Consider the following 22,912-nt stretch of genomic DNA (forward strand, 5'->3'; position numbering starts at 1 on the left):
CACGTAGTATAACAAAACATTATGAAGTCCCTTATTAAAGCAATGTGTCTTGTTTGCATATTGGCTCAACGGTCAAACCTGTTGACAGCTGAAGGACATACTGCATCCTGCCTTAAAAATCCTCCCAGTCCCACCAGTTCCAAAAATAATTTTGGAAGCAGTTACTATTATTTCCCACATATAATAACTATCTTGAGAGAGGATGATAAAAATGTTTAATACCTCATCTCATCTTCAATCGCTTAATGGAGGGTGAGTCGCAGCTCTTAAATATGAAATGTAAAACACAGCAGGCAGAAATTACACATGGAAAGACATTGATGTCGGGCGGTTTGTGAGGAATTCAAACAAACCACACAACGCGATAAGAGAGGGGAGAACAGCTGCGATGCGTGCGATCTGGTTACTACAGTCACTGTAAAATGGACCAATACAAAAGGCCGTGGATCAACAAAAGGACAGAGTACGATCAGTGCTGTGTGACAAAGGTAAATAAAAAGGGACTTTAATGCAGCCCTCGGATGGAATGGTGGCGTCAGTCGGTCCAGATAAAACAAGCATTTCACCTCTTTAAAAGCTTTGTTCTCCTCTTTGTGATTCAAAAATGGGTTTGATGGGCCGCTTCTGGGAAAGCCATCAGTTTCTAATGCACCAATGTTTTTCACTTCCATTCGCATTTTTGTTTTTTTTCCTCTCTAAACGGGGATATCTGTCCTTGACGTCCAGGTACGTGACAAATAATTCAGATCATTTGTATCATGGCAAACTTTATTTCAAAAGCAATATGGCAAGCTATTGTTATTCCTGGCGCCTCAAACGCTTTATTATCTACAAATATTTGGATTAAAATGACACACACCGTCTTCAAGTTACAGTGACACAAAACAAAAACAGCGACTCCATCAACCTTCCTGCTTAGAAAGTAGCCTCATTAATCCACATGAACCTGCAGGTACCTGTTTGTTTCTGCTGGGGGATGCGTCCTGGCGGTCGTCACCATGGGCGTCTACAGCTCGCTCCTCTTCGTCTCCGCCCTGGTCTTCGTCTTGCTGGTGGTCTCCGTGGACGCCGGCCGCGTCCACGCCTGGGTGTTTGGGACCCAGATGCTGTGGCAAACCTCCTGGCATCTGCTCCTACAGTACAGAGAGTACTACCTGCAGGAGCCCGTCAGCACCAGGTACTGACCTTTAATCAGCTCAACGGAAACGCAGCATCAATTGCATATTAATGTATTAGAAGGATACATTCTCAACCCAATTGTTACACGAGGTGTTAAAGTGTATATATATATTTCCACAAGAGCAAATGAAAAGGAGGACTTCTGCCTGTTGAGATCATGTTTGCTGAAAGCAAAGGATTTCACCCAAAAAATCTGGTGGTTCTATGACCCTTTTTTTTTTTTTTAAGAAAAGTAGTCATGTCTTCAGTAGGAACGATTGGAGAACAAGTTCCACAAACGCGCCCTGACACCACGTAGACCAAGCTCCACAGTTCTTCTCCTGGGGCTCTTTTTACGAGCCCAGTGACGTGGTCGAGGATGACGACAGGCTACATTTATTCCTCTTCCTCCACTTCCAGGCTGTTCTTGGCGGTGTCCTCGCTGATGCTGCTCACTCAGAGAGTCACCTCGCTGTCCATGGACCTCCAGGAGAGGCGGGGGGCCCGCGCGCCGCTTCTCCCGCTCGCCGGCTACGTCCTCAACTTCACCGCCCTGCTCGGGGGCCCCTTGTGCCCCTACAGCCGGTTCGTGTCGCTGATGACGGGGATCAGCGCCGACCCGCCGCCCGACCCGCCGCGCGCCGTCCTCCTCAAACTGACGCCGGTGTTGCCGATGGAGCTGGCGAGGTACCTGCTCGCCGGGCTCCTGGACGCGTACGACCCCTCCGGCGCGGCCCCCGCGGGCGGCGCGGCGCGGGTCTTGGCTCTGGCGGCGTGGCTGAGGATCCAGTACTATTCTCACTGGAGGTGCAGCGAATGCCTCAACAACGCCGCCGGGTTGGGCTTCTGGCCGCGCTCGCCGGGGGAGCCGCCCGGCTGGGGCGGGCTGTCCGACGGCGACCTCTGGGCCGTCGAGGCGTCGAGCCGCATGTCGCAGTTCGCCCGCCGGTGGAACGCCACCACGGCCTCCTGGTTGCGCAGGCTGGTGTACGCCAGGTGCGGGCGCTTCCCGTTGCTGTCGACGTTCGGCTTCTCGCTGTGGTGGCACGGCGGCCACTTGGGCCACTTCGTGGGGATGCTGACGTGGGCGGCGACGGTGGCCGCGGATCGCCGCGCGCACGGCCTCCTGCGGCCCAGACTCTCGCCGGCGTGGAGGAAGGCGTACACGTGTTTGAGCTGGATCAACACGCAGATGAACGTCGCTTGTATTGTTACGGCGGTAGAATTGAGAGACGTGTCTGGTTTGAGACTTTTGTCCACAACGTACATCGGTCTGGTTCCCCTTTTTAACGTACTTCTGCTCTTTACCTTATTGAAACGCAACACAGTTTAGTAATGCAATCTGTGACATTTTTCCCCTCATATTGTATTGTGTTCATTGTTATTTGTTGTTTGTTTTGCGTGTGACTCGTCTACAAACAGCTTTCATATAAGAAAAAATTAAAAAACAGGCTTCCTCATCATATTTCATTACAACAAGTTCAGGCAGAAAAATATTGGCCCGAAGTAGTAGTTATTTTCTCTACATTCGGTGGACAAAATGAAACCAAACCACCCGGAAATCAATGTTTCCCGAAGTCATTTGTCGCCTCCCTGGTGGTAAAAATTGCTTAATGCAGATTTGAACAAAATGCATGTTGATTGCGACTGATTTTTGAGTGATTCTTGTGTGTATTTGTGCAGCCACTGCGCTCAACAATATCTACTGAAAGGAAATCTTAAAATGATGATGTCATGGACAGAAAGAAATCCAATTAAAAAGTTCCAATTACAGTTTATGGTAAATCTTGTTGCAATCTCATAGGGTTTTGTTCAGAATTTTAAAAATGTACATACTGTGCATATTGTGTAGCACATTTTTCAAGATTTGTTTCCGCTGATCACACTTATCTGACCGCTTCCCCAGTCGGCAGCAAAGTCTCTCTTCTTTCTTTCCACAAGTTTCCGGCAACAATGCCTAAAAGTAACAACAGTCCCAGGTTTCTGTTTGAGGAAAACGTCTTCCAGCAGTCCTCCGATTTGTTGATGTCCAGCGTGTAAATCTAGCAAAGAAAGAGAGAGTGAACATCACGGTTAAATGAAAAGTTCGGGTCTCATCTTTGGCCGCCACGTCTCCCCGAAGAGACGCCTCACTGCAATACCGGAATAAAAGGGAGCCTCCGGACCGAGCCGCACGGCTCCGTCGCTGCTCACCTGTCGCGTGAGGTGTGCGGCCACGGCGGACAGCGCTGCGTAGTACGGCAGCGTCTGTTCGGCGTTGGCGCCGGCCACAGCCAGCCCCGACACCATGGCCAGCGCGAAGCCGCTCAGCCACGGCTTGGTCTGCTCGTTGAACCTCAGCGCCGTGGACTTGACTCCGATCTTCACGTCGTCCTCCTTGTCCTTTTTACCAGAGCGAGAGAGAGAGACATAATTGACGTTAAAAAACATATTTATCTCTCTGTTTTAACACCGGGGAACATTTCTCCCCGTGCTTCACCTGATGTGCGTAGATGGTGTCATATATCAGCGTCCACATCACCCCGGAGAAATACAGCGGGAGGCACACGGACCAATCACAGAAGCCCCTGACGGCGGCCCAGCCGAGCAGCGCTCCCCAGTTAAAAGTGAGGCCTGACGGGGGGGGGAGGGGGAGGGGGAGACATGGGAGACGCGTGAGGCCCGCTTTTGGTTGCACTGGAGCAGGAGAGAGAGAGAGAGAGAGCTTTCGCAGAGCTTACCCAACACAAACTGGGGCCAATAGGTGATCCTCTTCATCAGCGGGTAGGAGACGACGAGACATAACGACGCAGCACCCAACGCGACGCTGCAGGGAGAGCACAACGTCGGGCCTTCAGACGGATGAACGAGTTGTGTCTTTGTGTCTGTGTCCTGACGTGCAACTCGCGTGAAACAGCAGCCGGTGAAGCTACAGCGGTTCTTTGAGAACAGGCCTCCACTTGCAAATATGAGAACTGACAGATGTTTTGCCCCTGATTATCATTCCTCAGCTTTATGACGGGAAGCCGAAAGAGATAGTGATTCCGGAGGACGTTGGAGAAAAACAACCAACCAATATGCCACCCTACCCATCTTTGTATCTGTATACAAATCTAATGAGTGTTTTCTAAAGTTACGGCCTTTTTACGACAAATTTTGGCCCCTATGGCTTCGGACGCATTTCACCCTAAAAACACAGCATCATTACCGATCTATTGTTCTTTGATGTTTCTAAACTGACAAGTGTACAGGTCTAAGACCTGAAGACCACTGGGGTACCTGTAATAGTTGAGGCACAAGAGAACCCCAAGTGCCAGTGAGAGCTGCCCTCCCAAAAAGACCAGTGCCTGCATCCAAGAAACCTGTCCTGACGCAATGGGGCGGGAAGCCGTCCTGGTCACCTGCACAAAAGCATCAATGCAGACGCCACATTAGGAATACACGCTTCTTTCTGTAATACAGAGGGGGGTTATATGCTGTGGCAATGAACAACATTGTATTGGGTATAATGGCTTATATTGGTTATCTAAATATAAAAAGCATGTTATGCTTTATAGGTTTTTTTATAGTTCATGCTGTACCTTTTTGTCAAAGTCTTTATCCCACATGTCGTTGATGGTGCAGCCCGCGCCTCTCATCAGCAGGGCACCGGCACCAAACAATGTGAGCATGTCCAGATGTGGGAGGCACCCGGGGTCGGCAGCCAGAGCGATGCTCCATGTAGACGGTAGGTAGAGCAGCCATGTGCCTACAACACACACAATCATTTGACTGTATATGGACACAACCTCAATCAATCATCACGTTATTGACTTGATGTCCAAAGCTTGGATTTTGGAAAATGTCACGGTTAAGTGAAATAAGAGAAGGTTCTCTTTACTTATTGATCACTGTGTAGTTTTTAAATATCTCTCCTTTTATAAATTCAAATCCAAAGATATAAAAGAAATGAAGAACATTTAAAAGAATCTGAAAAACATTTTCTGCGGGGGTTTTTGAATACTTATTAAAGGTATTTTTTTTGGACAAAACCTGAAAGTCGTTTGTCAGTGTTGTTGTTGTGTGGTTTTACTTTATATTATTTCAATATATATTTTAATATTTCTTTGTAGAATCACTTGCCACAATGCACTGTGTACAGTTAATAACAAAATGTTACATTTTGAACTGATGTATTAAATAACTTCTTTTTAACAGGATGCCCTTTGGTTGAGAGTAAAGACACCTCCAATTCAGTGGAATTCAAAGCGTCTGCACTGAAATGATGATGAACCAATTACTCTGTATCCATGCACAGCATCAGTCTTTGGTCTTTGGGAAGCGGGTGCGCGCTCACCAATGGGCTTGTCCAGCCTCATCAGGCGGAGGTACGGCTGGACGGGAGCGGGCGCCGAGTCCACGACCGCGGCAGCCGACCAGCCGAGTGACCTCGTTCCGCGCGGCCCGGGCCACGGGGGGGAAACCCCGCGGCCGCGCAGTCCTCTCTTCGACACGCTGGGATCCGAGTGGAGGCTGGCGTCTCCGGTCCTCCACCCTTCTGCGAGGAGGAAGAGGCCGGGCAGCGAGCGACGGCAGGGGTGAGAAGCTCCGTGGCGAGTCCTCCGCAGGGCGTCCAGGGCCAAACGGCTGGTCAACATCATGAACATGGCGTTTCGTCGCCCCAGGTTCGGGGTGATATCCCCCCCTCCTCAGATAATGATCCCCCCTGAAACAAATGAAAACACACACACACACACACACACACAGAGAGAGAGAGGCTAGTCAGAGGCTTCTTTACAAAAGGAGGACTGATTTGCTGTCACAGGGTTTTTCTTTTGTGTCAGAATGAAAGAGCTGAAGCAACACAGAGATGTCAATGTGTGCTTTAGCAGTTTGTTACGTTAATTAAGTAATTGTACCGTCTGTCTGGTCACCATAGCTCTAGTTGAACGTGTGTTTGCTTGTTGGTATATAAAATAATAAAATAAATCACACTGAAAACAGCTAACACTGATACTACTCTCATACACTTAATAATGACGTCGTAAGGTAGCATCAGGAGGGACGCATGATACAGACAGAGACGATTTTGGGACATTTTAGGACACAAAATTAGATAAGTTATGGCACTTAATCACGGACATGCACATCGTTATCTAACGTGGAGCCAGTTCATCATCATAAAAACATCCATTACGTCGTTGGGTTTTTTTCATTCTTACTGGGAATATAATGGCGTAGTACCAGTTTCAAACTCCCGTAATGTATCTACACTTGTGTTTTGTTTGCGTTTCCTAATTAACGTCACACCGGGATGACAAAGTCCGTCACTCTTACACATGTTGGTGAGAAGCGAACCGAATACGCTGCTAACTCGATCATGAGCGGCTTCAGACGTGTTTTGCGGTAACGTCAACGCGTCTCAGAGCCAACAACGTGAGCAATGATGTTGAAATGAACTTACACGAGGTTACGAGAGAGAACATTTCCAAAGGAAACAGCAGACAGAGGGCATAACACAGGTGGATAAACGGCCACTATGCACTTCTTCTTCGTCTGCTGCTGCTGTTGCTTCTTCTTCTTCTTCTTCTGGCTTTAAGCCGGTTGGCCTCCCGTTTAATGGCTCAATAGCGCCACATTCTGCTGTGGAGTGGGGGTGTAGCGCAAAAAACGTGCACTCTTTTTCCCAAAGCAAACCAAGTGACACACTGACTCCTCTTTTCCACTGTTACTATCTTCTTTACGTCATCTGTATCTCCATAAAGGCCCATCTTTACCATCGTTATCCCCCTTAACATTTAGAACTGATCCCAGTTTGCTTTTTGAAAGATCCACTTTGGTGATTCAACTATCTGGTCAAACTTCCACTCTCCTATCATTACATTATATGTCATTTAGCTCACGCTTTTATCCAATGTGAAAACTAAGGGTACTACATCAGCAGTAGTTATGTTTATCCTTGTTCTATTGTCCATTATTCGTCGTTTCAAATCCATTTTCAAGACTTCAATTATGTATCAGAACCCTAGTTCTTTGTTTTTTACTTGAGAAAATGTATTTGCTTTTCCCCATTGCAAGTTGTATCCAAAACCTTCAAAAAATCTTTAAGTAAAATAATAGTTTGCTTACACACAAATGTTGACTAACTCGTTTATTACTTTTAAAGCAAGAAAATATAAAAACCCACATTTTTCAAAGTGAGCCAGAACAAAATGGTGCTTTTTAAAATACATAATCTGTGCTTGATAAAATACCTCATTATAAAAGAATCTATAAACATAAATGTTATTTAAAACTCTCTCTAACCCATACATTTCACAATATGAGCATCGGTAAATTTACACACTAAAAAGGCAATACAGCAATTTAAAAAATAAAATGTCTTGGTCTTGGCATGTGCGTCGTCTTGCATCCATGGGATGATGCTTGGCAAACAGAAATCTTACCATTTTTGTTTGTTTCAAATTCCGTGCCAGCGCTCCTTTTATGTTCTGATAGAAACATCAGAACACGGAGTTGAGCCATAAAATGTCTCTGCAAGCAGAGACTCTGTGTCCCTCACTCCTCCTTCAGACTTCTGGCCCTCCTCAGGAGAACCAGAGGAATTATGAAGGAGGCGGCCGTGAGAAGAAAGCAGACCTGGGCTCCAGCTATCCAGTAAACTGTGAAGAAAACAACCATTTTAACACGTGAATATCCATACATTGTACACACCAGTCTATACAAAAAAGTGCCACCATGCCTAGTCAAAAGCCTTAGTGTGTCCTGACCAACGGTTCAAAAACGGTCAACAAATTCCCGCAGGATTTGATGCCGTTCTGCTTTCTTTACCCGAGGATGACGCAACTGGTCCCAGTGCTCTGGCGAGGGCGCCCAGGCTGCGCAGGATCCCCATCACGGTGCCCTTCTGATTGGCCGTCCCTGCAGGGACATCCACAGTGGATGAGCCGTGACGAAGAAATGCACATTATAGGGCCAAGCAAAGCTGCTTTTGAGCTAGTGAACTAGCAGAGGGCCTCACCGTGGTCGGACACGAGCGTCGACAGGCACGGAACCACAATTGCAGCCGCTGTCACAAAAATGAAGAGAAACACAATACATTGACATTTGACAAGAATTAATAAATAAGGTAGACATAGCTATATCTCATGTTTTACATTCTCATGCTTTGTCTATGGATATTATCCTGCTGCATGCAAACTAATTGTTTTATTTTCCTTTAAGTTGAGAAAAATGTCCATTTCCGCTGCAAACACTACGTAGTTTGACCATTTAGTGTTTTTTTTTTTAACTCTAAAACGACTCATGTGCACAATTTGTGGAATTAATTCAATCCCTTGATACGGGGGTAACATTTGTACTACCCAGAATTCAGTTTTCCCTTAACCTCTTCTTACAACACAAAACAAGCTCACCAAATGAGTACAGCGCCAGGCCAACGTAAAGCATCGTTACGTTCCAAGAGAGCCCGATGAGCACAAACGCCGGCACCAATGACATGATTGCCTAGAAAAAATGAAATAGTGTTACTTGATGTGTAATAGTGCATCATGTCTTTTCAGCGTGAGGATTATTTTCATTGAAGACATTTTTTCGTGACGTAAAAACAGAGGCTGCTCCCACCACTCTAACGGCCCTGATGTGCTGCCCGGGTTTGATTCGGCGAGCGTAGCCTCCCTGGATCGAAGCCATGATGACGCCAATGAAGAAGAACATCTTCCCCTGCTGCATACTGGGTGAGAGAAGCAAACGGGTTGCTGCTCAGCTGCTTAAACTGCAACGGAGGGGAGTAGTCAGTGCCCCGCCCCCCCCCCCCTCCCGCCCGGGGTCCATACCTTGTAAAGTTGAAGCGTTGGTGGGTCAGGAAACTCAGCGTGAACTCCAGACCAGAAAAGAGGAAGAGGTAGCAGAAGTACACCAGGCCCAACGCTTGAAGTTTCTGCATTCCTGCACAGACATTTCCACCTTTTATCTACTCATGGGTGGCTCATACGCGGCTCAAATGGCCTCCTGTCCTCACGGGGGGAGGGAGGGAGGGGACCCTCAGTGTTTGCAGTTTACCCACTTTCTCTTGGAGGCGGATCTCTCGTCCTGATGACAGCGGAGAAATGGAACAAGGATAGCGGGTTCAAAAGGTCGCCGGGGTCCCCGAAACCCGACGACGATGAAGCCTAGGACGACACAGGGAAAAGAACCTGTATCCATCAGTGAACAATGTTGTCGGAAGTGTATAACTTTAACACTGAGGTCATTGCGTAGTAGATGATTTTGTCCTTAAATTCATAATTTATGTGCGCTTACGTGTGATTTTTTGCACATTTAAAATTAAATTTAAAAAAACGCCCATTATTTCACTCACACAGGTGGGTGGCTAAGTATAAACTGCAAGTGGTTCCTAGTTGGGAGAATGACACCAGGTAATTCCCAGCAGAGCTCCACCCAGAAGGTGTAATTACTTCCTGGAGTCTCGTAAGGAAGAGAACGCTTCCTGCCGAGAAGCAGGCTGGCACTCAACCGCAGGTCGAACAACAACGCCTCCTTCGTACATTTTCTTCCCCCCCCCCCCCCCACCCACACAATAAAGTACGATCCTATTCAGGGAGCTTCTAAAAAAGGACTGGCCGGTGTCAGTCAGAAGGCTTCCGACCTTTGCGTCCTTTGTGAGCGTCTCCGGCATCGCGGCCCAGACGAAGAGCAGATCGGCGACACTGAAGGCCAAGGCCAGCAGGGCGGGGGTTTGGTAGAAGACGATCCCCGTTGCTCTGGAGCCGAGGGCAAAGTAGGCCCCCATCAGCGGCCCCACCGTGAAGCCCAGGGAGAAGGCCACGCCGATCATCGCCTGGTCGCAGTGGAATCAAAGCGAGATTTGGGGATCATTTAGCGGACCTTCCAGTGGCATTTCCCAACCGTACGTTTCCGATCGCGACCCAAAAGAAAAGTGAGTGCCTACCATTCCGCGGTTGCGGGCCTTCGGGCAGGGCAGGTCGGCCACGATGGCCGTGCAGAGGCTGACGTTGCCCTTGCAAATGCCCCCGATGACCCGGAACAAAAGGAACATGCCGAAGCTCCGGGAAACGGCCCAGATGGCGTAGGAGCACACCAGCCCCAGCTGGAACTCAAAAGGCAACCTGATCAGACCCGCGGTTCGGGGGGGGGTGGGGGGTTTCATGGGAGTCGCCATGACGCCGCGTCACACTCACTGTGGTCAGCAGGAGCATCGGGCGGCGGCCGTGCCGGTCGGACAGCGCCCCGGTTACGGGCGACGACAGGAACTGCAGCAGAGAAAACAGCGACCCGATCAGACCTGAAATTGAGGAGGACACAAATAAGGCCGGTTTTTCTTTGCATTATTAGCACATTTTGTACCAGTTCCGCGTACGTTATATTGTTGTGCGTCATAGATACCTCCGAACAGGACAGTGTTGTACTTCTTCTCCATTGGTATCCCGACGGCCTCCCTGAACCAGTCCACCACACTCTGCAGAGACTGATACACGCCATCCTGTCCCACCGCATGCAAACACAAAATCAAAGAATAAACGCGTCTGTTCAGAATGAGTCAGCATGCAGCCCCAAAGAGACACAAGTCACATGACTGCTAATCTCATCACTCGGGGGGGGGCTGGTGATGGTCTTAATGGAACCGATTCTTCACGAGGGCCTCTTTTGTCTGACAGAGCGCCGGATTCTGCACATTGTTCAAAGAAAACACCCCGATCAGAAGAGCAGGGCACGTCTGTACACTGTTGGACGCTATAAACAGAGGTTCCATCGTGGGAAACAGATGTACAACTCAAGAGTTTATAATCCGGCACACATAATATGTTCCAAACAAGTCTGTTTGAGCTCCGGCTGGAACCGAAGGCCACGGGTGATGATCGTTTCGCTTTGTCTACGTGCAATCAAATTAAACTCAAAAGGGGATTGCTTGAACAATAAAGGAAAAACTAACCCCCGTTTGTGCATAGTGATCCAAAATAGAAGGAAGTAGAGGTAGAATCAGTGTAAATCCCAGCAGGTCCAGCAGCAGGGTGACAAACACAATGTTGATGACCTTTGATGAGAAGGAGCTGCCATCCTCCGCAGGCTTGTTTACGGCCGCCATTCCTCGGGGTGAACGTAGTGTTTCTTATTTCCCTGTTCATGACACACATGGTCTATGTTATAAAAGGACATCGACAAATTAACCCTAAACAGCTTATTTTTACAGATCTGTAATTTCCTAATAAGATTCTTAACTTGATTTGCCATTTAAAAGATAGATATAATTGGTTATTAGTTTCCTTAATTGTACAAAGCACATATTCCACTGGTAAAACCGTTTTTCTTCCCTTTATGTTGCAATAATGAGCAGAACTTTGCACGGACGTTTACACTTCGAGTTGTTTTAATTCCACGTGGGTCACAGTGCGTAAACAACGAGGAGGTTGTTGATATGACACCGTGACTCCGACATGCTGCATGTAAATAAGAGTTGCAATTAGATGCATGCCAGTAAAGCTGCTATCAACACGTGTCCATTTGCTACCTCTGTTAAGTCATCAGGAAAGACCGAAAAAAAAGGTGTTGCTCAAGGAGGAAGGAGGAAACTTAGGCAACTTAACGCAAAGCCTCAAAGTTGATCGAATCATTGTTGCATCCTCAACAAATGCGCGAAAACCCCCTTTTAACCGGTGTCACGTCTCTGATAAACCACTCTTTTGTCTACGAACAGTGTGAGACGGATCAGCTGAGACTGATTATGTACGAGCATCACCTCTCCTCGCCCACTGCAGACATTAAACTTAAGCGAACAAACACACGGAAACCTCCTTCACTGTCACTGCGTTTACGGACTTTCAGCGTAAATCGGATCGGATCCCACTGAGAACTCACCTGACTGGAGCAGGTCTACCTCTCTCTCCCTCTCTCACACCAGGTAGCGTTAGTACCAGTCCACACCAGGAAGAGGTGTCTTCTTACATCGGGATGACAAGAATGTCGTAAAGCGACCCAACGCGCACAGGCGGAGCGGCTGCGTTCAGGGGCTCGCCGCGAGCTCGTATTTCCGCGCTCCGCGAAAAAAAAAAAAAAAACACTCGAGAACTCAGGAGAAATTGTTTCTTCCGCTAAAGCTTGACGGAAGGTTGTCCATTTAAAAGGTATCGCTCGTAGAATTTACGTATGATTAAAGAGCGTGTTAGCTGTGGTAGTAAAAGTGACGGCTTCAATAGCGTTGTGATAAATAAAAGGTTCATTGTTCTAAATACGGTGAGCCACTGACAAAACAATGTGGTTATCGGTGGATTTACAACCAGAATAAATAGCATCACACAACACGAGGGCTTTAAAAGCAAACGGACATTTATTTCAAAACAAAACACTGTTATTTTTGCACTGGTAAAATGCCTCAAGTAACGCATGCCAATGAACCAAAGTACCAAACAGCACCTGAAGGCAGCACGAGCGTTTCCACAATCGGTGGTTTTGAGGTCGGTCTGGTTAACAGTTCACTAGACCAATTGTTCTTAGGATCAAGATTTTACCATTTAGTATTTATTGATATCTCCAGATAAACTGAAGGAATAGAAAATAAATTGATTCCCTGCAGGCGCTGGTAGTTCTTTGTGCATATTTATCAACGTCGTTAAAACAAAAAAAATCTAAAGATGTTAATGTGCACATGTCAGACTATGTAGAGTCAAAGTCTTGGTTTTAGTTACTGAAACTATACCGTACTAACAAGAGCAGTTCAAAAAACATGTTATTAGAAAAAAGTATAAACTCTACAAAACATGAAAGACATATTTGGAACTACATCACACAGGTTTACATTCATGAGCAAGAGAATCGAGGATGGATCATGTAGTCATACACCACAGCTTCACACACACGGAAATAAATAGTGAAAGCCGCCGCCGGCGTCCACCACGCCACGGACAGCGTCACAATCCGTGTCGCGCGGCGTGCTGCTCCAGGTCAGCGGCGCTGGCGAGGTGTCGCCCACAGAACTCGCAAGTGAAGCGCCTGCCGTCACCTGGAGAACGAGAGAGAGAGAGAACAGCCTGCCGTCAGATGCCACCTACCAAACCCAACTAGGGCAGGAGCACGCCATCAAATCCCCTACTCCATCATCTGGTTGGGAGAAAAAAACTGAGATAATGGAACAATTTTCCATTGAGGGTTTCCACTGATTTACCAATAGTGACACCGATGCTTTTAGAAAACAAGCGGCTGCAGATGTTGGGACGCTCTGCCAACAATAATAGAACCAGGTTTACTCCTCGTCTTCGATTTCGTATCTTACCTCTGGTCACGAGTGGAGAACCGCTCTTCTTCACGCCCTCACCCTCGTGTTTCGGTTCGGTGCATCGGTTCTCTTTGTCGTTTGAGAATTCCTCCTCCTCCTTTTTCTCTTGCTTTGGCTCAAGGCGACCACTCTCATCCTCCGTCTTGCAGCACCCGAGAGGCTGCAATTCTACTTTGAGATACTCCTTCTCGAGCACCGGCATATCCCCGTACGGCTCTCCCCCTCCCCCGGAAATGTTCTTCTGATGCTGCTCCTGTTCCTTTTTGCAGTTTTTAAATGACACCCTCGAGCTTTCGGGATCGCTCGTTTTAGCTTGCGCACACCTGGGCGGCAAAGTTAGCAAAGCACCCGCAGCGCCGAGGCCCCCCCGAGGCCCGCCGCTGTCCGCCTGCGTCAGATTCGAAGCAGCAAGGGCGGAAACGGCCTCCGCCTTGACACCTCTTTCACCGGGGGATGCCAGCTCGGCCTCAGTCTGGTCATCCTTAACTGCTCCGGGCTGAACCCCTGTCCTGCAGATGCCGAGACCCCCGGGCGTCTGCCCGTGTGTTAGTGAGGCCTCCTCCTCCTCCTCCTCCTCCTCCTCCTCCTTTTGTCTCACGCATAATGCAGCAGCGTTTGGCTTTGCCTTCTTGGATTGAAGATCCCACACGTAGCCCTCGATGGGGCTTTCTTGCATGTCCCCGCTGCACACTCGCTCCCGAGATGCTTCCTCGGCCTGCGGTGCACGCTCCCCCCTCGGCGCACCTTCGGCTCGCGCCTCGAGGGGACCTTCCTGGCGGTCCTCCGTTTCCTCGTCCTCGCTGTCGTCGTTGCGCCGCTCCAAGTTGGACGAGGGCTCCTCTTCTGGCATCCTGCCGACGGCCGCCTGCAGCTGATCGAGGCTCACCTGACCCACGAGCTCGTGATTCCTCACGACCTGCAAAGAAATGCGTAGAGGTTGTAAGTAAGCAAGTACCGGGGGAGAGGAGGGGGGGGGTCCAAATGGAGAACAGTTGGAGTTCCCCGGGACGCGTGGAATCCTCACCTGATGCTTATCGCTCAGGTGCGCCTCCAGGTCGCTCAGGCGGGTGCAGTCGAAGTAGCACAGCCGACACCTGTAGGGCTTGACATCGTCGTGCCTCGCCATGTGCGACCGCAGGTTGTCGGCGCCGCCGCACGAGAAGGTGCACTTGTGGCAGCGGAAGACGACGCCTTGGAGGTAGCGCGACAGCCTCGGGCGTTGCACCTCTATGGGCACTACGCGTTCCTCTGGAGAAGAAGAAGAAGGACTCAACACAACGTGTCGGAGGAGATGGCGGTGGCGGATGCGAGGGCCGGAACACTCACCGCGATGCAGCACGATGTGATCGATCATGTTGTTCTTTTTCTTGGTCTGGTAGAGGCAGAAGGGGCAGCGGAGGTCTCGCTCATGCGCAGGTCCCAGCTGCCATGTCGAGTGACCCGCCTGCATGTGCTCTTCTAGGGTTTTCCTGATTTAAAAAGGCAGGAGAAAGGAGTACTTGAAGAAAAAAAAAGAAAAAAAACGTTCCTCTCACAAACACTCATGGCCGCTGCAACTTACCTCAAACTGGTGAAAAAGTCGCAGTCCTTACACCTCAAGACCTTCTTCCCGTGCCGGTTCTGATAGTGCCGTCGCACACTGGACAGGTGTTCGGTGTTGAAGGTGCAGAACTCGCAGTGAAGGAGGCGGCTGTCGGGCAGCCCGCTTCCTGGCGCGTTGGTCTCAGGCGGGCATTCGGCCTGCGACCGCGAGCTGTAGTGGTTCAGCTGCCGCTGCACATCTGGGGGCTCCAGGTACAGCGATCCTGTCCGGCGCAACAAATCACAATTTAGCCTCAGTGTAGATAACACTGCAAATATACTTTTTCTGATTTATGATGACTTGCTTTCAGCAATTTCGGGTTCTTCATCAGGCTCAGGGCAATGGGTCGGCTCCTCGGATGAATCGGAGGGCTCCGTGTCGGCCCTCTGGACGCTCTCCTCGTCTTCGCTCTCGGCTGCATCCATCATGACACCCAAGAGGTCTTGAGTGGAAAGACAGAAGATTGGGACATTATTGCGATACAAGCGCTGTGTAATCCACACAAGTCTGGTGAAAAATAAAGAATGAAAGTGTTGATTCTGCTGAAACGTTTTCCATCCTGATCCAAATCTCAGCAAGTAGAGAGATTTCTAATATCTAGCCAACCATCAGTGACAGATATATACGGCGGGAGTGCACACCAATAAATCACAGTATATGTTGGAAAAACGATGTCGCTGAACAGCCAGGGCAGCTGATTGTCGAGATCTTTTGCGCGTCAGTGTCCAGATGATGGCATAAAAGTGTACGAACCAAGGTTATCTTTAACTATATTATTTGGAGCTGGAGAAGAAAACCTTTGAGTAATGTAATGGCAAAATATAATTATGCCATAATGTTTTATTAGATTAATTCTGAGGAAGTCCCAAGACACCAGCTGTGTATCTATCTATCTAAGCAGAAGAATCTCAGAGCACCTCTCCTCTTTGATCCCATTTGTCTTTGCGTAACACTGCTGCGTGGAGGAAGGAGAAGGTGTGAATTTCTTTGGCTATTGTCCTAGATCTAATCAAACATCTGTTGTAAGCACCTTGAGTTCCCTTCAGGTCTGGGACCTCCTTGCCTGTCTCAAACTCTTTAGCATAACAAAACCAAGGTGTTAACCCTGTCGATGTATAAATATATCTGTGTTGCTCTCAAACATTAAGAAGAAGCTTGCCACTGCCTGTACATGTATAGCTGTTGCAGACCTCTTCTTCCTTGCAAGGAATAAACGGAAAATGCAACTTTGATTCACAAGAGACTTTACAACTGATTCCCGATTGCATGAGAAAATCTTCCACAACAGAAGCCGTGATGCATGACGAGTGTGCATCACACATAGAGCGATGACATTACTCATGGTGCCATTTGTACAGGTTCCTCACCTTGGTGCACTTTCATAAAGTGGCACCTCCAGAGGCCCATGACTGTCGTCCGATAGGTGCAGAAGCTACACAGGTAAGGCCTGGTGGTGCCGGCTTTGTACAGCACATGCTTGTTAATGCTGTGGAGAGAATAGCAAACATAATCAATTACAATAATGCAGAATCAATGATGATGGACTGGACCACATTGTTGACACGACTACATTCCAAAGACTCTCGGCATTATCTCTGAACGTTTTTTTCTTACTTGTAATTCAACCGCGAGGCGGGCGCCCCGTTCAGGTTCTTGAGGGCCGCCACGGCCGCATGGCTGCGCTCGTGCGACCGCAACCCCTTCAGCGACATGAACGACCTCCGGCACCGCGTGCAGGTGTGGTCGCCTTCTCTCGAGTCCGGCCCGGGTTGCTCCGGGTCGCCGGGGTCCGGTAGCGGCGCTACCGCCTCGTCCACAGTTTCCGACGGGAGGGGCTCGTCCTGCGCGGCGGGCTGAAAAGGGAAACGTTACCTCGTGAGTCATGTGGCCAAGAGCATAAATGCCCAACTTGGGGCGGTTCCACTTACCTCAGCAGAGACGGCCTTCGGGGTCGGCATCCTCTTCCTCCTCCTCCTCCTCCTCTCCGCAGTCTGTGCCCTCTTCCTGGCACTTTCTCGGTGGCAGTCCAGGTGATACCAGAGCTTCCTGATTCCATTCATCTGTTTGCTGCAGCGGAGACATCGGTAGAGGCCCGTACTGCCCTTCCTCGTTCCCTGGGATATCACGGTGAAGTCCACTATGTCGGCCGAGCTATGCGACGCAGCGTAGTGGGCGACGAGCGGCTGAGGAGAGTCGAAGACCAGCCCGGGACACTTCGTGCACGTGACGGGTTCTCCCTCCTGGGACGCCGTGGCGGGCGGGCGGCTGGCCTTCTTGCATTTGTTGTATTTCTTCAGCAGCGTGCGCGTCGTGTATGCGTCCAACTTGTGAGTGTTTCTGTAGTGAGACAGCAGGTACCTTCGATACAGTCCTTTATAGCTGCACATGTGGCACTTGTACAACGTCGGCGTGTCCCGCGAGGACGCCTCGGCGGCGCGCTGTTCTCCTCTGCGCGCCGCCGGCGGGGGCGTCTGGTTTTCTGACGGCCAGCTGGCTGCCTGCTCCCGAGGGGCCCCGTGGTCGTTCTGCCGGTGGATTTTCAGTTTCTTGAGCGAGCCGTAAATGAGCGGACACGCTGAACAGATGTACCCTCTCTCGTTGGAGGCCCTTCCGCTCGTACACCCGAAAAAGTTGCCCCTGAGCGTGTCCTCGGTGCGGAGCTGGTCCGCCCTGGCGACCACGTCCGGATGCTTCATCTGGCAGTGAGTGAGCGTGCCGTGGTGTCTCGTGTTCACGTAGGGACAACTCGGACACCTGTACACCAACAGACTCTGGCGCTCTTTTGTCGCCGCGCCGGCCTTTGGTTTCTGGGTCAGAGTGCCGCTGTGAGACCTCGATTCTTCCTTCCCCGCGGCCTTTTTGTACAGCGGCGCGTAGTACTTTAGGAAGCTGTCCCGCCCGTGTCTCGTGACGTAATGGTCCCCGAGCAGCGCCTTCCTGCGATAGCAGCTGGTACACAGGAGGCATTTGTACGCCTTGGAAGCGGCGCCCGCCCTGTGGTGAACGCGCACGTGCCGGGTGAGCGCAATTTCGCTGCTGCAACTGTAAGGGCAGTGCTTGCAATCCACCGCCGCGTGGAGCTTCTCGCTTAAACGGGGAGCCTGCGGCGCCGGCCGGTCGCCGGCCGCTTTTTGCGGTTTGCCGTCGCTCGCCTCGGCGTGCTCGTCCTCGCAGTGCATGTTCAGCTTCTCCATGGTGACGCAGATCTGCGGGCAGGTTCCACACATGTAGCCCCGGAGTTTCACGTTGCCCGCCCTGGCGCCGCGCCTGGTCTTCAGGCAGTCCATCCACTTGGACACCTGCGTCTCATCCACCTGATGGTCGTCCACCCGGGCCTCGAGGCCGACGTGCTTCACGTGGCAGTGACTGAGAATCCCCTGATGGACGATATTCATGTAGGGACAGTACGGACAGGTGAACAGCGACGACACCGGCGCCGCTGCCGCCGGGGCTTCCTCCGCGCGTTGGGGCAAGTCCCCCTTCTCGACTTCGGTGTGCATCATTCCGCAGTGGGTGATGAGGCCGTGCTGGGTGCGGAACCTCGCTGGGCAGAAGGGGCACGCCAGCGGTTTGGAAGCCGCCCTCGCCTTAAACTCGACGGGCTTCTGGTACGATTCGAACGGCTCGGCCGCTGCGTAGATGTCCTCCGCCGACCTGTTTGCCGACCCGGATCGCTTGCCGACGACGTCCAGCACAGAGCCGTCCGCCCTCACGGACCACGGGTGGACGGCGCGGCAGTGGCGCGTGACGGCGGACACCGAGGCGCCTTTGAACGCGCACGCTCGGCACGAGTAGTTCTTGGCTTCGTCGTCGTCGTCTGGGAGCCTCGCTTCGGGTTTCTTCCTTTTAAGAGGTCGCGAGTCGGGGCCCACGTACAAGTGGGCGGTGACGTACACGAGGCTTCGGTTGCGTTTCGGGTGGCGCTCCAGGTAGTGCGCGTGCATCACTGCCGCTTTTTCGTGCGAGAAAACGCACACCTCGCAGTGATACCCGGCCTGCAGATCCCCCTGTTTGAAACACAACCTCAAAAGGTCCGTGAAAGAGCGATTGGTCCTGTGGTTGTTCCACAGATGCGTCCTCAAAACATGCAGCAATTTGGTGCTGAATGGACACCGGTGGCAACGAAGGGGCCTCTGGGGGTCGGCGGCCGGGAGGGGTTCGCCGGGGGACGGACGGGGGTCTTCTTGGGTCGCCGGGCGCCGTCCCTTCGTCTTTTGGCGAACCATGGTGGTGTACAGGTGAACCTGCTGCCGCTTAACCACGAACCCGGGATGCTTTTTCATGTAATGCCGCAACACGGTGTTCACCTTGTACTGTCTGTAGTTGCACAAGTGGCAGAAGAAGGCGTCTTCGTCCCCCTCGCCCACGAGAGGGAGGGGGAGCCGCGCAGGAGTGGAGGGCTCGCGCGCTTCCGATTTGGCCTTTTGGATTTGACTGTGAATGGCGGCCGTATGGTCAACCACCCATTCCATCTTGTAAGGGAGGCCCTTGTGAACTCTGGTTTGATGGATCAAGACGCCTTTCAACGTTGGATTTCCGTAGTTGCACTTTTGACAATAAAACAGTTTTTCCGGACACGCGTAAGGGTTCCCTTTCTTCACCTTGGCGGATGCTGCAACGGCCTCTTTACGAGGAACTTCTACACCGGCTGCCTCAACTTGTTTAGAATCAGAAGACGCGGTGCCTGCTGCAGCCTTGGCTTTGCTTTGGAGTTTCTGCACTTGAGCGCTGTAACACAAGATTTCCTCCACAGACGTTAGGGAATCCAGAGAATGTTTTGCATTTTGATGGCCGAGGACGCTCTTGACCCTGGTGCTTGAATAACTGCAATGCAGGCAGTAGAGCAGTCCACCTGGTGCCACACGGGACAAACCGCCCATTCTGGTAAACGATCCCCGACGGAGTTTTCTGGGCCGCTCGCTGCGGTCGCCGGTAGATTCCGCTCGCTCGGCTTTGGACGACTCCGCCTGAGCCTTCGAAGCCTCGGACCGGCGCTCGCGCTGCGATGGCTCGGCTTTGTTTGGGGTTTTCTCAGAAGGATCTGCCGTGCTTGTCGGCGGTTGCGATTCTTCCGTTACCGCCACAGGGTTCGGAAACTTCTCTGGCGTCACCGATGGTGACGCGCGTGAGGCATCACAAGCCGAGCGTTTGATTTGGTCTATTGTGAACACTCGACTCGGGTGGCTTTTTTGGTAGTGGACATGCATAACAACAGCTGACTTATGACTAAACTGGCAGGAGTCGCACTGGTACAAGACCACGTCTGCTTCTTTGGAGGTGGGATGTTGGGCTGAAGGTGCATTTTCGGCTCCCGTACTGGAACTTTCGGGAAAAATCCCTCCGGGTCCTTCTGGGCTCTGTGCTCTTTCACAAGTATTTGACCGAGTTGATCCCGCTTGGCGTTCAGTTGCTAAATATTTGCAGAACAGCAACGAATTATCCACTTCATGCGTCGGGTGACTTTCCTTGTAATGTTTCTTCAATGCGTTCAATACGTCGGCAGTAAACACACACAAAAAACACTTAAAGGTCAAACTGAGGTTAGTCGATTGCACGGCGAATACGTCCGGGGCCTCTGGGTGATGTTTCCTGCAGTGGTTCTTGAGGGACGCCACGCTTATAAACTCACTTGGACACAGCAGGCAACGAAAGACGGCGCTCTCGTCCGTTGGATCCTGGATGTAGGCGGCGTTGAATCTCACGTACGGGTGAGCGGTCTGGTAATGCGTGGATACGCGCGCCACGCTCGCCTCGTTGTAGTTGCAGTGCTTGCAAGAATAAACCGTTGAGCTTTCAGAGTCCCCATTGACGAGACCGAGCTTCTTTTCTCCCTCATCTTCGCTTATGTCAAATGAAAAATTTGCGTTGCTTGACGACAATTGCGGTTGGTTTTCGTGACCTGCCTGTTGGAGGTTTGTCTCTCCTTTGTCTGACTTTGCTTTTTTAGCAGAAGGAGTGTTTGAGGTTTCCTTGTAGGTCCTCTTCGTAACGTTGTCAGCGAGTGATTCAGTGAATTGTTCCCTGGGATTCGGTGAACTCATTTCCAAATTAGTGTGATTGTTTAGCATATGACCTTGAGAAAACCGAGTGATGTCAATCATGGACTTTGCAGTGACCTTAAGCACGCCACTACTGTTTTGGCTCGAGCTGGAGGGAGATTCTTTCAAAACGATGGTTCCTTTGCAGCTGTCTGGAAGATTTGAGCTTTCGGCCGAGTCCACTGGAGGTTTGCTGTTTGGTCCAGATGTTACCGTAAAGTACTTGGTAATGGTTTGCAATGGCCGCTTGTACGTTTTAAGAACCTTTGACGAGTTCAGAGCATTTTTAGATTTTGAGGTCGACATCACAGACACACCGGAGCAAATCTCTTTTGCTTCTGCAGACATGTAAATTGCGCTGGCCTCCGGGTTTTCAGAAACTGTCGGATTTCCCAAAATACCTTCTGCTTTTTTATGACATTGTATCTCGTGTTGGTTAACAATGTCCCGACTACGTGCTTGGAAATGACAATGCTGGCATCCTATATCATCTTCTGCGTCGTTGCTATTGCTGTTCACCTTGGCTTCGTCGGTCGCGGCGTATTTCAGACGAGCCTCTCCGAGAGCAGCCTCAACGTCGCAGCCGTGCACCTTGTTGAGGTGTTCAAAAAGGTAGACCCTGGATTTGAAGCGGAGTACACAACGGCTGCACGGAAAACACCTGAGCGGGGATTCTTGAGTGAAAACCTGATTCTGTTTACTGTAGCCAGAGGTGGGAGCATTCAGTGGATCTGAGGAGGTAAATAAAAGATTGCGTTGAATACTCGAATTAATTCCGAGCGCTGACACAACGTCAGGAAAGTGATCGTGATAGATACCTTTCTGCATGGTGTGTTCCACAGAGAAATGAGAAGACACCGCTGTGGCACACCTAGAAGATTGAAAGCATACATTACTGCATAGATCAGCGGGCAGAATCAGCAACGTATATTTAATTAACAGAGTACACCACTGAGGATTTAAACAACACATGAACTACAATTATTGTATTGTTATTAGTATTACGGGATAAATCTTTGGAGAGCAGTACAGCAAGGCCACTAGAAACGACTTAGGACCCAAGTCAGGTCGACTCGGGAATGATCAACTGGAAAGAAACGTTTCGAGAGTCTGTCCCCTTTACAGCAGAACTGGTGCGAACTTCTTTAACAAAGCAATGAAAAAGAAATAGTGGTCAAATATAACTTGGATCAATACTAGGCGCAAATAATAATGCATCTACTCACGCACACAGATAGACATCGGATGAGGCTTATAATGCAATATTGTCCATTGTTGATGTTGAGAAAGTCGAGAGACGGCAAACCTCCGCCATTTTTTCGCGCGAGTACTCTGCTCTGGTTTGTGCCGCTTCCGCTCCACCAACGAAACATCGATGTACGTGACATCACTTCCGGCGAAAATCAAATAACCTTCCGGATTAAATTGATTAAGAGGGAGATACGCTCACAAAATGCCCCTTGTTTCATTGTATGCGGCAAAGAGGGCAACTTTAACTTGAATTAATTAAAGCATGAATATTAACAAATATCTGGATATTTTAATCAATAGAAACATCCAGATACGACAACGATAAATGCTCAATTTATTTTGTGACGTACACATGGGGTGTTATTACGCTTATTAGCTTCACTAGTGTATTTCATACATCTCAAGATTAGGTATTTGGCATTTGGAAATGAAAAAAAGAAAACCAAAATAATAACCGTGCGTTAATTATGAAATCAAAAACAAACATGGCCGGAAGTACTTGGACTTTAGCGTTGCTATTTAACGTTAGCTTAAATGTGACAAATCCAACAATTTGTCAATTTAATTGTGACATTTCCGTCTACAACCGGTTTAGGATATTACAACCCAAGGAAAGTAACGACGTTCGGATGTAGA

At 49.9% G+C, this 22,912-nt stretch overlaps 4 protein-coding genes across 6 annotated transcripts; 1 reads left to right on the top strand and 3 right to left on the bottom strand.

The window, feature by feature from the left end:
* Positions 1 to 604: 604 nt before the first annotated feature.
* On the top strand, positions 605 to 2,491 carry mboat4 (membrane bound O-acyltransferase domain containing 4). The gene is made up of 3 exons (XM_037481467.2): positions 605 to 726; positions 953 to 1,177; positions 1,579 to 2,491. Exons 1-3 carry the CDS (start codon positions 605 to 607, stop codon positions 2,489 to 2,491), a joined length of 1,260 nt encoding a protein of 419 aa, XP_037337364.2.
* On the bottom strand, positions 1,849 to 6,712 carry coq2 (coenzyme Q2 4-hydroxybenzoate polyprenyltransferase). Its single transcript, XM_037481466.2, has 8 exons — positions 6,581 to 6,712; positions 5,474 to 5,842; positions 4,719 to 4,885; positions 4,417 to 4,538; positions 3,879 to 3,964; positions 3,638 to 3,771; positions 3,352 to 3,540; positions 1,849 to 3,200 (listed from the first exon to the last, which is right to left on the bottom strand). The coding sequence occupies exons 2-8, from the start codon at positions 5,781 to 5,783 to the stop codon at positions 3,045 to 3,047; spliced, it is 1,164 nt and encodes a 387-aa protein (XP_037337363.2). The 5' UTR covers positions 5,784 to 5,842; positions 6,581 to 6,712; the 3' UTR covers positions 1,849 to 3,044.
* A 518-nt stretch (positions 6,713 to 7,230) lies between these two features.
* On the bottom strand, positions 7,231 to 12,143 carry mfsd10 (major facilitator superfamily domain containing 10). Its single transcript, XM_037483721.2, has 13 exons — positions 11,992 to 12,143; positions 11,069 to 11,253; positions 10,522 to 10,618; positions 10,317 to 10,420; positions 10,067 to 10,225; positions 9,764 to 9,955; positions 9,182 to 9,287; positions 8,952 to 9,063; positions 8,740 to 8,848; positions 8,532 to 8,622; positions 8,138 to 8,185; positions 7,948 to 8,037; positions 7,231 to 7,778 (listed from the first exon to the last, which is right to left on the bottom strand). Exons 2-13 carry the CDS (start codon positions 11,219 to 11,221, stop codon positions 7,675 to 7,677), a joined length of 1,365 nt encoding a protein of 454 aa, XP_037339618.2. The 5' UTR covers positions 11,222 to 11,253; positions 11,992 to 12,143; the 3' UTR covers positions 7,231 to 7,674.
* Positions 12,144 to 12,469: 326 nt separating this feature from the next.
* Positions 12,470 to 22,856, bottom strand: LOC119224696 (zinc finger protein 462-like). 3 transcript variants are annotated; one of them, XM_037481920.2, is made up of 11 exons: positions 22,256 to 22,856; positions 21,844 to 21,896; positions 16,916 to 21,756; positions 16,602 to 16,840; positions 16,355 to 16,473; positions 15,292 to 15,429; positions 14,967 to 15,210; positions 14,732 to 14,874; positions 14,430 to 14,653; positions 13,403 to 14,321; positions 12,470 to 13,132 (listed from the first exon to the last, which is right to left on the bottom strand). In XM_037481920.2, exons 1-11 carry the CDS (start codon positions 22,411 to 22,413, stop codon positions 13,041 to 13,043), a joined length of 7,170 nt encoding a protein of 2,389 aa, XP_037337817.2. In that variant the 5' UTR covers positions 22,414 to 22,856; the 3' UTR covers positions 12,470 to 13,040. The 3 variants fall into 3 exon arrangements, with proteins under 3 accessions (XP_037337817.2, XP_037337818.2, XP_062418503.1); XM_037481921.2 differs by having other exon boundaries at positions 22,252 to 22,856; XM_062562519.1 differs by lacking the exon at positions 22,256 to 22,856 and adding an exon at positions 22,031 to 22,243.
* Positions 22,857 to 22,912: the final 56 nt, after the last annotated feature.

This window comes from Pungitius pungitius, chromosome 5, assembly GCF_949316345.1.
Source record: "Pungitius pungitius chromosome 5, fPunPun2.1, whole genome shotgun sequence".
NCBI classification, from domain to species: domain Eukaryota; kingdom Metazoa; phylum Chordata; class Actinopteri; order Perciformes; family Gasterosteidae; genus Pungitius; species Pungitius pungitius.